This window comes from Sarcophilus harrisii, chromosome 3 (genome assembly GCF_902635505.1).
Source record: "Sarcophilus harrisii chromosome 3, mSarHar1.11, whole genome shotgun sequence".
In the NCBI taxonomy this organism is placed as follows: domain Eukaryota; kingdom Metazoa; phylum Chordata; class Mammalia; order Dasyuromorphia; family Dasyuridae; genus Sarcophilus; species Sarcophilus harrisii.
This window is the reverse complement of record NC_045428.1, coordinates 604598441-604609500: the sequence shown is the minus strand read 5'-3', so window position 1 is coordinate 604609500 and position 11060 is coordinate 604598441. Positions and strand designations below refer to the sequence as shown.

At 55.7% G+C, this 11060-nt stretch overlaps 1 protein-coding gene across 1 annotated transcript; it reads left to right on the top strand.

The window, feature by feature from the left end:
• The first annotated feature begins 928 nt into the window (after positions 1 to 928).
• LOC116422722 (titin-like) lies at positions 929 to 4012 on the top strand. The gene is made up of 2 exons (XM_031961805.1): positions 929 to 3407; positions 3876 to 4012. The coding sequence occupies exons 1-2, from the start codon at positions 1130 to 1132 to the stop codon at positions 4010 to 4012; spliced, it is 2415 nt and encodes an 804-aa protein (XP_031817665.1). The 5' UTR covers positions 929 to 1129.
• The last annotated feature ends 7048 nt before the right edge of the window (positions 4013 to 11060 follow it).

The window sequence follows — 11060 nt, the reverse complement described above, 5'->3', positions numbered from 1 at the left end:
TTGGTCCAACCAAGGGACCTTGGTGTTGAAAGGGTGGGAGAGCCTCCTGGAAAGATTTTCCCTGAAAGATTGGTTCAACCAAGGGACCTTGGTGGTGAAAGGGTGGAGAGCCTGTGGGAGACTCATTTCCTGAGGCTGGTCCAGCCAAGGGACCTGGTGGAAAGGGTGGAGAACCATGAGAAAGGTTATTTCCTGAGGGATTGGTCCAACCAAGGGAGCTTGGTGTTGAAAGGGTGGGAGAGCCTCCTGGAAAGATCATTTCCCCTGAAGGATTGGTCCAGCCAAGGGACCTTGGTGTGGAAAGGGTGGGAGAACCTATGAGAAAGGTTATTTCCCCTGAGGGATTGGTCCAACCAAGGGAGCTTGGTGTTGAAAGGGTGGGAGAGCCTCCTGGAAAGATCATTTCCCTGAAGGGATTGGTCCAACCAAGGACCTTGGTGTGGAAAGGGTGGAGAGCCTCCTGAAAGATCATTTCCCTGAGGGATTGGTCCAACCAAGGGAGCTTGGTGTGAAAGGGTGGAGAGCCTCCAGGAAAGATCATTTCCTGAGGATTGGTTCAACCAAGGGAGCTTGGTGTGAAAGGGTGGGAGAGCCTCCTGAAAGACTCATTTCTGAGGATTGGTCCAACCAAGGGACCTTGGTGTTGAAAGGTGGGAGAGCCTCCTGGAAAGATTTTCCTGAAGGTTGGTTCCAACCAAGGGACCTGGTGGGAAAGGGTGGGAGAGCCTCTAGAAAGGTCATTTCCTGAGGATTGGTCCAACCAGGGACCTTGGTGCTGAAAGGGTGGGAGAGCCTGTGGAAAGATCATTTCCCTGAAGGATTGGTCCAGCCAAGGGACCTTGGTGTGAAAGGGTGGGAGAACCTGGAAAGGTTATTTCCTGAGGGATTGGTCCAACCAAGGAGCTTGGTGTGAAAGGGTGGAGAGCCTCCGGAAAGATCATTTCCCCTGAGGGATTGGTCCAACCAAGGGACCTTGGTGTGGAAAGGGTGGGAGAGCCTCCTGAAAATCATTTCCCCTGAGGGATTGGTCCAACCAAGGGAGCTTGGTGTTGAAAGGGTGGGAGAGCCTCCAGGAAAGATCATTTCCTCTGAGGGACTGGTCCAACCAAAGGACCTTGGTGTTGAAAGGATGGGAGAGCCTGTAGGAAAGATCATTTCCCCTGAGGGATTGGTCCAACCAAGGGAGCTTGGTGTTGAAAGGGTGGGAGAGCCTATGGGAAAGATCATTTCCCCCGAGGGATTGGTCCAACCAAGGGACCTTGGTGTTGAAAGGGTGGGAGAGCCTCCTGGAAAGATCATTTCCCCTGAGGGATTGGTCCAACCAAGGGAGCTTGGTGTTGAAAGGGTGGGAGAGCCTCCTGGAAAGATCATTTCCCCTGAGGGATTGGTCCAACCAAGGGAGCTTGGTGTTGAAAGGGTGGGAGAGCCTCCAGGAAAGATCATTTCCCCTGAGGGATTGGTCCAACCAAGGGAGCTTGGTGTTGAAAGGGTGGGAGAGCCTCCTGGAAAGATCATTTCCCCTGAGGGATTGGTCCAACCAAGGGAGCTTGGTGTTGAAAGGGTGGGAGAGCCTCCTGAAAAGATCATTTCCCCTGAGGGATTGGTCCAACCAAGGGAGCTTGGTGTTGAAAGGGTGGGAGAGCCTCCTGGAAAGATCATTTCCCCTGAGGGATTGGTCCAACCAAGGGAGCTTGGTGTTGAAAGGGTGGGAGAGCCTCCTGGAAAGATCATTTCCCCTGAGGGATTGGTCCAGCCAAGGGACCTTGGTGTGGAAAGGGTGGGAGAGCCTGCAGGGACGGTCATTTCCCCTGAGGGATTGATCCAGTTAAGGGGCCTTGGTGTGGAAAGGGTAAGAGAGCCTGCAGAGAAGATCATTTCCCCTGCGGGACTGGTCCAGCCAAAGGACCTTGATGTTCAAAAGGTAGATCTGAAGCCTGCCATGATACCGAGGAAAGATGATATGAAACAGGTCGAGTTGAAAATTGAAGGGAAATCATTTCGTCCCCAAAAGCCTTACCTGGAATCTACTTCAGAACTTAGACGTAAGCAAGCTGTGATCTCCCCCATGCCCAGTGATTCTCAAGAGGAGAAGTTATTGTCTTTGGCCAAATCCAAGTACAAGCCCAGACCTCCACCCCTCCCCACCGCCCAGAGGTTTCCACTCACGCCAAAGGAGCCAGTTGCCCCAACCCCAACCCCAACTCCATCTGAAGGGCGTCCAGAGAGTCCCACCTGGGAAGTCATGGGACCGGACACTGTGGCTTCCCCAAAAAAGTCAGCCCAAGAACGCTGGAGGTGGTTTCTGCGGATTCATCAGAGTATCAGGGCCTTCAAGGGGGCCATGGCCCGACGGGATAGAAGCTTGCCTCCTACATACAGTGAATTCATGCACAAGCTCCCTAGAGGAGGCTGGGACCGATTACAGAATGCCCTGCGGAAGCTTCGCCAAAAAGGGACAATCACCAAAAAAACCATGGACAGCCTTTGCTGGCTGCTGGAGCAGACATCCCCACTGAAGCAGATGGAGTGGGTGGAAACGGCCCATCTGGAGACCCTTGCCTCGCAATTGGAGTCCCTAAAGGCTCCCCAAGTAGTCTCTACGTCTGTTGCCTATGGCATGCCCACAGTGGAAGTAATCCCCCCACAGACAGACTACCCTAGAGAGGAACTCCGCCCCAGAGAGAGCTTCCAGGAACTCCGCCCCAGAGGGAGCCTCCTGCTACCCGAGTTTCCTGCCCTCGCCAGGCCATCCATTCAGCCTGGAGCCCCCGATCTGGTAGCCCCAGGGAAAGTCAAGGAGATTGGGCCTGAGTTCCAGGAACTCCGCCCCAGAGAGAGCTTCCAGGAACTCCGCCCCAGAGGGAGCCTCCTGTTGCCTGAGTTTCCAGCCCTCGCCAGGCCATCCATTCAGCCTGGAGCCCCCGATCTGGTAGCCCCAGAGAAAGTCAAGGAGATTGGGCCTGAATTCCAGGAACTCCACCCCAGAGGGAGCCTCCAGGAACTCCCCCCTAGAGGGAGCCTCCTGCTGCCCGAGTTTCCGGCCCTCGCCAGGCCATCCATTCAGCCTGGCGCCCCCGACCTGGTGGCCCTGGGGAAAGTCAAGGAGATTCGGCCTGAGTTCCAGGAATCTTTACGGAAGGACCTGGCTCGGATTTTCCCTGATTACTCAGCCAGTGCCCTGAAGGTCCTGAAACTCCAGCAAAAGGTGCAGTTATGGAAGGACAAGATAAAGGAGCTTCAGCTGTCCAGGCTGAAGGACAAGAAATCACTATTACCCCCTGCAGCCCTGCCAGGACCCCCAGGAGAAGCCCCGCCCACCACAGCCTGGCCTGGACTCCCAGGAGAACCCCTTCCCACCGCAGCCTGGCCTGGACTCCCAGGAGAACCCCTTCCCACCGCAGCCTGGCCTGGACTCCCAGGAGAACCCCCATACATAGCGGCCAGGCCTGGACTCCCAGGAGAACCCCCATATATAGTGGCCAGACCTGGACTCCCAGGAGAAATCCTTCCCACCGCAGCCTGGCCTGGACTCCCAGGAGAACCCCCATACATAGCGGCCAGACCTGGACTCCCAGGCGAACCCTTTCCCACCGCAGGCTGGCCTGGACTCCCAGGAGAACCCCCATATATAGCGGCCAGGCCTGGACTCCCGGACGAACCCTTTCCCACCGCAGCCAGGCCTGGACTCCCAGGAGAACCCCTTCCCTCCATAGCCAGACCTGGACTCCCAGGCGAACCCTTTCCCACCGCAGCCTGGCCTGGACTCCCAGGAGAACCCCCATACATAGCGGCCAGGCCTGGACTCCCAGGCGAACCCCTTCCCACCGCAGCCAGGCCTGGACTCCCAGGAGAACCCCCATACATAGCGGCCAGGCCTGGACTCCCAGGAGAACCCCTTCCCACCGCAGCCTGGCCTGGACTCCCAGGAGCACCACCGCCCACTGCAGCCTGGTCTGGACTCCCAGGAGAACCCCTTAACAGGGCCAACCTGGCTCCCAGGAGAACCCCTTAGGGCCAGACCTGGACTCCCAGGCGAACCCTTTCCCACCCAGCCGGCCTGGACTCCCAGGAGAACCCCCCAACATGCGAGACCTGGACTCCCAGGAGAACCCCTTATCACCGGCCTGGACTCAGGAGAACCCCATACTGCGGGGCCTGGACTCCCAGGCGAACCCCTTCCCACCACAGCCAGGCCTGGACTCCCAGGCGAACCCCTTCCCACCGCAGCCTGGCCTGGACTCCCAGGAGCACCACCGCCCACTGCAGCCTGGTCTGGATTCCCAGGCGAACCCCTTCCCACCGCAGCCAGGCCTGGACTCCCAGGAGAACCCCCATACATAGCGGCCAGGCCTGGACTCCCAGGCGAACCCCTTCCCACTGCAGCCAGGCCTGGACTCCCAGGAGAACCCTTTCCCACCGCAGCCAGGCCTGGACTCCCAGGAGAACCCCTACCTAGCGGCCAGGCCTGGACTCCCAGGCGAACCCCTATACATAAGGACCTGGTTCCCGGAGCCCCCCATGGGCCAGACCCGGACTCCCAGGGAACCCCTTTTCCCCAGGGAGGCCTGGACCCCAGGAGAACCCCCATACATGCGCCAGACCTGGACTCCCGGGACCCCTCCCAGCCAGACCTGGACCCCCAAGGCACCCACTGCAGCATGGCCTGGACTCCCAAGAACCCCATACATGCGCCGACCTGGACTCCCCAGGAGCCCCCATACATGCGCCGGCCTGGACTCCCAGGTGAACCCCTTCCCTCCGCAGCCAGACCTGGACCCCCAGGAACACCACTGCCCACTGCAGCATGGCCTGGACTCCCAGGAGCACCTATGCCAGCTGCAGCATGGCCTGGAACCCCAGGAAGACCTCCGCCAACTGCAGCCCATCCTGGACTCCCAGGAGCACAACTGCCCACTGCAGCCAGACCTGGCCTCCCAGGAGAACCCCATAAAGAGCCAGACCTGGACTCCCGGCGAACCCTTCCCTCCCAAAGGGACCGGACCCCCCCAGGAACCCACCCCCACCCTGCAGCATGGCCTGGACTCCCAGGAGAACCCCCATACATAGCGGCCAGGTCTGGACTCCCAGGAGAACCCTTTCCCACTGCAGCCTGGCCTGGACTCCCAGGAGCACCACCGCCCACTGCAGCCTGGCCTGGACTCCCAGGAGCACCACTGCCCACTGCAGCATGGCCTGGACCCCCAGGAGGACCCCCATACATAGCAGCCAGGCCTGGACCCCCAGGAAGACCTCTAACCGGAGGCGGACCCCAGGGACCTCTAAACCAGCTGGCCTGGACCCCAGAAGGACCCCTACCCCTGCATTTGGCCTGAACCCCAAAGGACCCCCCCATACAAGGGGAGGCCTGGACCCCAGGAAGACCTCCCCAAACTGCAGAGGCTTGGACCCCAGGAAGACCTCTACCAACTGCAGCTAGGCCTGGACTCCCAGAAGGACCCCTACCCTCTGCATTGTGGCCTGAACCCCCAGAAGGACCCCCCATACATAGCAGCCAGGCCTGGACCCCCAGGAAGACCTCTGCTAACTGCAGCCAGGCTTGGACCCCCAGGAAGACCTCTACCAACTGCAGCTAGGCCTGGACTCCCAGAAGGACCCCTACCCTCTGCATTGTGGCCTGAACCCCCAGAAGGACCCCCATACAGAGCGGCCAGGCCTGGACCCCCAGGAAGACCTCCGCTAACTGCAGCCAGGCTTGGACCCCCAGGAAGACCTCTACCAACTGCAGCTCGGCCTGGACTCCCAGAAGGACCCCTACCCTCTGCATTGTGGCCTGAACCCCCAGAAGGACCCCCATACAGAGCGGCCAGGCCTGACCCCCAGGAAGACCTCCGGTAACTGCAGCCAGGCTTGGACCCCCAGGAAGACCTCTACCAACTGCAGCTCGGCCTGGACTCCCAGAAGGACCCCTACCCTCTGCATTGTGGCCTGAACCCCCAGAAGGACCCCCATACAGAGCGGCCAGGCCTGGACCCCCAGGAAGACCTCCGCTAACTACAGCCAGGCTTGGACCCCCAGGAAGACCTCTGCCAACTACAGCTCGGCCTGGACTCCCAGAAGGACCCCTACCCTCTGCATTGTGGCCTGAACCCCCAGAAGGACCCCCATACAGAGCGGCCAGGCCTGGACCCCCAGGAAGACCTCCACCAACTGCAGCTTGGCCTGGACTCCCAGAAGGACCCCTACCCTCTGCATTGTGGCCTGGACCCCCATACGCAGCAGCCAGGCCTGGACCTCCACCTACTGCAGCAAGGCTTGAACGCCTAGGAGCACCCCTGCCCACTACAGCATGGCCTGGACCCCTGGGAAGACCCCCTACTGCTGCAGCATTGCCTGGACTCCTAGGAGGACCCCCACCCACTGTAGCAAGACCTGGAACCCTGCCCACTGCAGCATGGCCTGGACTCTTAGGAGGACCTCCTACCGCTGCAGCAAGGCCTGGACCCCCACCCACTGCAGCAAGGCCTGGGCCCCTAGGACCCCCTCCCACTGTAGCATGGCCTGAATCCCTAGAAGGACTCCCACCCACTGCAGCAAGGCCTGGACCCCCACCCACTGCAGCAAGGTCTAGATCCCTAGGAGAACTCCAGCCCACTACAATGAGGCTTGGGCCCCTAGGAGGACCCCCACCCACTGCAGCTTGGCCTGAACCCCCACCCACTGCAGCGTGGCCTGGACCACTAGAAGGACCCCCACCCACTGCAATGAGGCGTGGACCCCCAGGAGGACCCCCACCTACTGCAATGAGGCGTGGACCCCCAGGAGGACCCCCACCCACTGCAGCCAGGTCTGGACTCCCAGAAGGACCACCACCAACTGAAGCAGAGCTTGAACCACTAGGAGGACCTCTCCCCACTGCAGCGAGATCTGGACCCCTCAGAGGATTACAACCCACTGCATCAAGGTCTGGACCCTTAGGAGGACTCCAGCCTACTGCAGCAAGATCTGAACTCCTAGGACTCCAGCCTACTGCAGTCAGCCTTGGACCTCCCCCCACTGCAGCAAGGCCTGGACCCCTAAGAAGACCCTTGGCCACTGCAGCAAGATTTGGACCTCCAAGAGGACTCTCACCCACTGAAGGCATGCAGGAGCCTAGGAAGGCACCCTTGGTAGTAAAGACAAAGGCAAAGAAGGGGATGCAGTGGGACGCCTTCCTGGCACTCTACCATGTCCTCCTGGCAGTGCAGAAACAAGAGGATCAAGCCACAAGCTCCACATTGATAGACAAGGTCTGCCAGATTTTAGATCAGCACCAAATCAAGACTCCTGTAATGCAGCAGCTGCTCCAGGAGCTTTCGGACCAGAAAGCCCAACCCCTTCAGGAGATCATCTACAAAAAAGCCTTGCAGGCCACAGAGCTGGTCCCTGGAGAGCGGATCCTCTACCATCTCCTGTGTAACAGGGAATTTCCCCCAGCAGAGCCACCTGGTTTCCAACTGGTGGTGCCTCTGCCAGAGAAGAACCAGGTGCATACTGTCCTGCCCTTGGGGAAGACCCGCTATGGCATCCTGGAGCTAGCCTGGAGGAGTCTGCCTCAAGCGGAGCCCCATCAGGCTGAGGTCCTGCCCCAAATCCCCACTATAACCTCCCACTGACTCCAAATCCTCCTTAACATCTCCATTTTCTTTCCGACATTAATCCCTGTAGGATTAGGGATAATATGATAGGCAGGTAGGACCAATGAGATCTGTCCTCTTGCTGAGCCCCTCCAGGGTTGGGACCCTTCAATTTCCCCAGTTTTCTGAATCCCTCCTGTCTCCATCAAGGCCCCCTCCCCAGTGTGTTGAACAGACCTATTTAGTTTATGGTACTCCCAGACCTCTCCTGAAAAGACCAGAGTCCTTCTAACCCTGTTGACCACTGTGTGGATTCCAAGCCACCAAGGGAGCCAAGAGCTGAAGGAAGAAGCTATTAGTGGTTCTCCAAACAAGCCACTCAATTCTCTGTTCTCCACCTAGTTACAAATTGAGCAGGAGAAGAAACGAGATCTACTGATGAGAATGACTGAACCCTTAGCCAAGGGAGAGGGGATCTATACAAGCTGTGACCCTCTTGAAACCAAGGAAGTAAAAACAATTTGGAGCCGGTCACAAAGAAATAAGGCAAATGGAGTTGGTTCCTTTGCTAGGAGGGGTTCATTCAGGAGAAGGCTCTGGAGTTGGCTGCCCTGTGCTTTTGTAACCTCTCACAGCCCCCAAAGTAGGAGGGTGAAGTCTTGGACCCTCTGCCTGTGTCAAATAAAAGTTGTAATATCTTCCCCTGGTTTGGCTTGACGTGTATTTGGGGAGGTGGGGATGATGGACTGGCTGGATGTCAGGCGACACAAAGAGGTAGTCGTTGCTTTAGGAAACAGGAATGGTGCTGGGTCTCTTCTGTCATACACACCCTCCCCCTCCCCAGCACCATTGGTCAATTTTAGGAGGTCAAGTGTCCCATGTTCTTAACCCAGCATCTCTAGAGGATTTCACCCCTCCTGGGTCTCTTTTAACAATTTTACCCCTTGCTACATCTCTTGTAGATTTCACCTCTGCTGCATCTCTTGCTGGATTTCACCTCTCCTGAGTCTCATCAATTTTACCCCTTCCTGCATCTCTTGTGGATTTCATCTCTGCTGCATCTCCTGCCAGATTTCACCTCTCCTGAGTCTCTTGTCAATTTTAGCCTTGCTGCATCTCTTGTGGATTTCACCTCTGTTGCATCTCTTGCCGATTTCATCCCTTCTGCATCTCTTGTGGATTTCACCTCTGCTGCATCTCTTGTAGATTTCACCACTGTTGCATCTCTTGTCGATTTCATCCCTGTTGCATCTCTTGTGGATTTCACCTCTGCTGCATCTCCTGCTGGATTTCACCTCTGCTGAGTCTCATCAGTTTTACCCCTTGTTGCATTTCTGGTGGATTTTGTCTCTGCAGCATTTGCTATATCTCTTGTGGATTTCATCCCTGCTGCATCTTCTGTCTGGATTTCACCTCTCCTGAGTCTCTTGTCAATTTTAGCCTTGCTGCATCTCTTGTGGATTTCATCTCTGCAGCATCTGCTGCATCTCTTGTGGATTTCATCTCTGCAGCATCTGCTGCATCTCTTGTAGATTTCATCTCTGCAGCATCTGCTGCATCTCTTGTAAATTTCATCTCTCCTGGGTCTCTTGTGAATTTTACCACTGCAGCATCTGCTCAATATGCCCGTTTATCTCCTGTGATACCGTTTATAGGTCCTTATCATCCTATGCCTGGATGGCAATAACTGTTGGGGAGGGGGATGATGTAGGGGAGAAATTTGCCAACCTCTGATCTTATTCCACTCAACTTTATCCTCTGTCCACCAAAGGGATTTTTCTAAAGCTCAGGTCTGTCACTTTACCCTCTCCTCAATAAACTCCAGTAGCTTCCCTTCAAGACCAAATTCCTTTAATATAAATGACGGAATAGTTGGAAGGAAGCTGTCATTAGATAGCTAGCATAGGTCATGCTAAAAAAGGAATCCCAGTAATACTTTTTTGGGACAAATGGTAATCCAACTTCTGACTGAAGAGCTCCAAGCCATCGATTGAAAAACAACAACAACAACAACAACAACAACAACAAAAAACAAAACAGCAGAGCCAAGGACAGGTCCCTGGGGTCTCCACAAGAGACTTCCTGACATTTTAATGTTGAAGCATTATCAATTTCTGTCCAACCAGTTTAAATCATTTTCATTGCATTGTTATCTAGCTCACTGGTCCCCATGTATTCCACAAAAACAGAATGAACTACTTTTCACAAAGCTTTTTAAAATTCCAGGCAAATTCTATGATGTTCCCTTATCTACAAGTTCAGCGGTCCTGGCAAAAAGTATAAAAATCAGATAAGAGCAGTTACTGTTTACTTCCGTTTTCAAGATTGAGAAGGGCTTTGAATCCATTCCATTTTTACAGAGACTCTACTCTGTAAGGTTGATCTCATTTGACAGATAAAGCTCAGAGAGATTAAGCCAATTGTCCTTGGTGATTCAGAGGACTTGGAGTCAGGAAGACCCAAGTTCAAATTCTTTTCCAGACTATGGACTGTGTGACTCTAGGAAAGTCACCTAATTGCTTGTCATTTCCCCAATTAAAAATGGGTATAACAGTACCCACATCCAGTTGTCATGAGGATCAAAAGAGATGGTATTTGCAAATTGCTTGGCACACAGTAGGTGCTTAACAAATCCTTTTTCTTACCTTGTTTTAACACCCGTCCTTTACTGTATACATGCACACACACTCTTCCACACCTCATCTATTATCAAGGATCAATTCAACTAGGAAGGAAGGTGCGAGGGGAGTAGGTTTAGTGTGCAGAGGTGTGGCCATCAAGAATCGGGCCAATGGCCCCCCAAACATTTTCACACGTGTCCAGTGGGGTAAATGAAAGGGACTTCAGCACTTCAACGAAATCATAGTGCTCGAACAGGGCTTCAAAAAGTGAGAAGAGCCTTGAATGTCCACTCCAGGCTGGGGGAAGGGTAGTGCAGAGAGCGTACGCACAGGCAAGCTTATGAAACCAAGACGGAGAGATGGACGATGAGCATGAGGTGGTCTCCGACTGCCCCCGCATAGAGCGCGGAAGGAGAACGGGGAGTCTGACTCAGCGAGGCTCTCCTGCACACGCGCAAAAGCCTCCCCGCGCATTTCTCCAGTCTTGACAAGCCTTGCACACGTGACAGGCGGGTTCCGGATAGGCAGGGAAAGGAAGGAAATAGGAAGAAAACCGGAAGTCGCTGCTTCTAAGCTTCGCCCGCCCTCCATCCACGGTGGTTTCTGCGTGCCCAGAGTTCCCAGTCTGGGCTGACTCTGACCCCGAGGGAACAGGGCCAAGGTGGGTCCTCTAAGAAGGGAGAAGACGGGGAGGGGGGATGCGAGAGGGGTGGTGGCAAGAAGGGGTGGTACCAGAATAGGCGGTACCGGAAAAGCTGGATCGAGCCTCAGGCACAGCGTTCAAAATGTGAGGATCTGGCTTCTCACCACGCCCCTCCCCAACTCGCGCGCTCATTGGTTTGCTTCTGGGGGCGTGGATCAGCCA

What these genes read in the sequence shown, in the direction of transcription:
- LOC116422722 (XM_031961805.1), top strand. Translation starts at nt 1,130, where the DNA reads ATGGGAGAGCCTGTAGGAAAGATCATTTCCCCTGAGGGATTGGTCCAA. An exon ending in CCTTCCCACCGCAGCCTGGC is followed by an intron (nt 3,408 to 3,875) that starts CTGGACTCCCAG and finishes TAGCGGCCAGGC; the next exon opens with CTGGACTCCCAGGAGAACCC.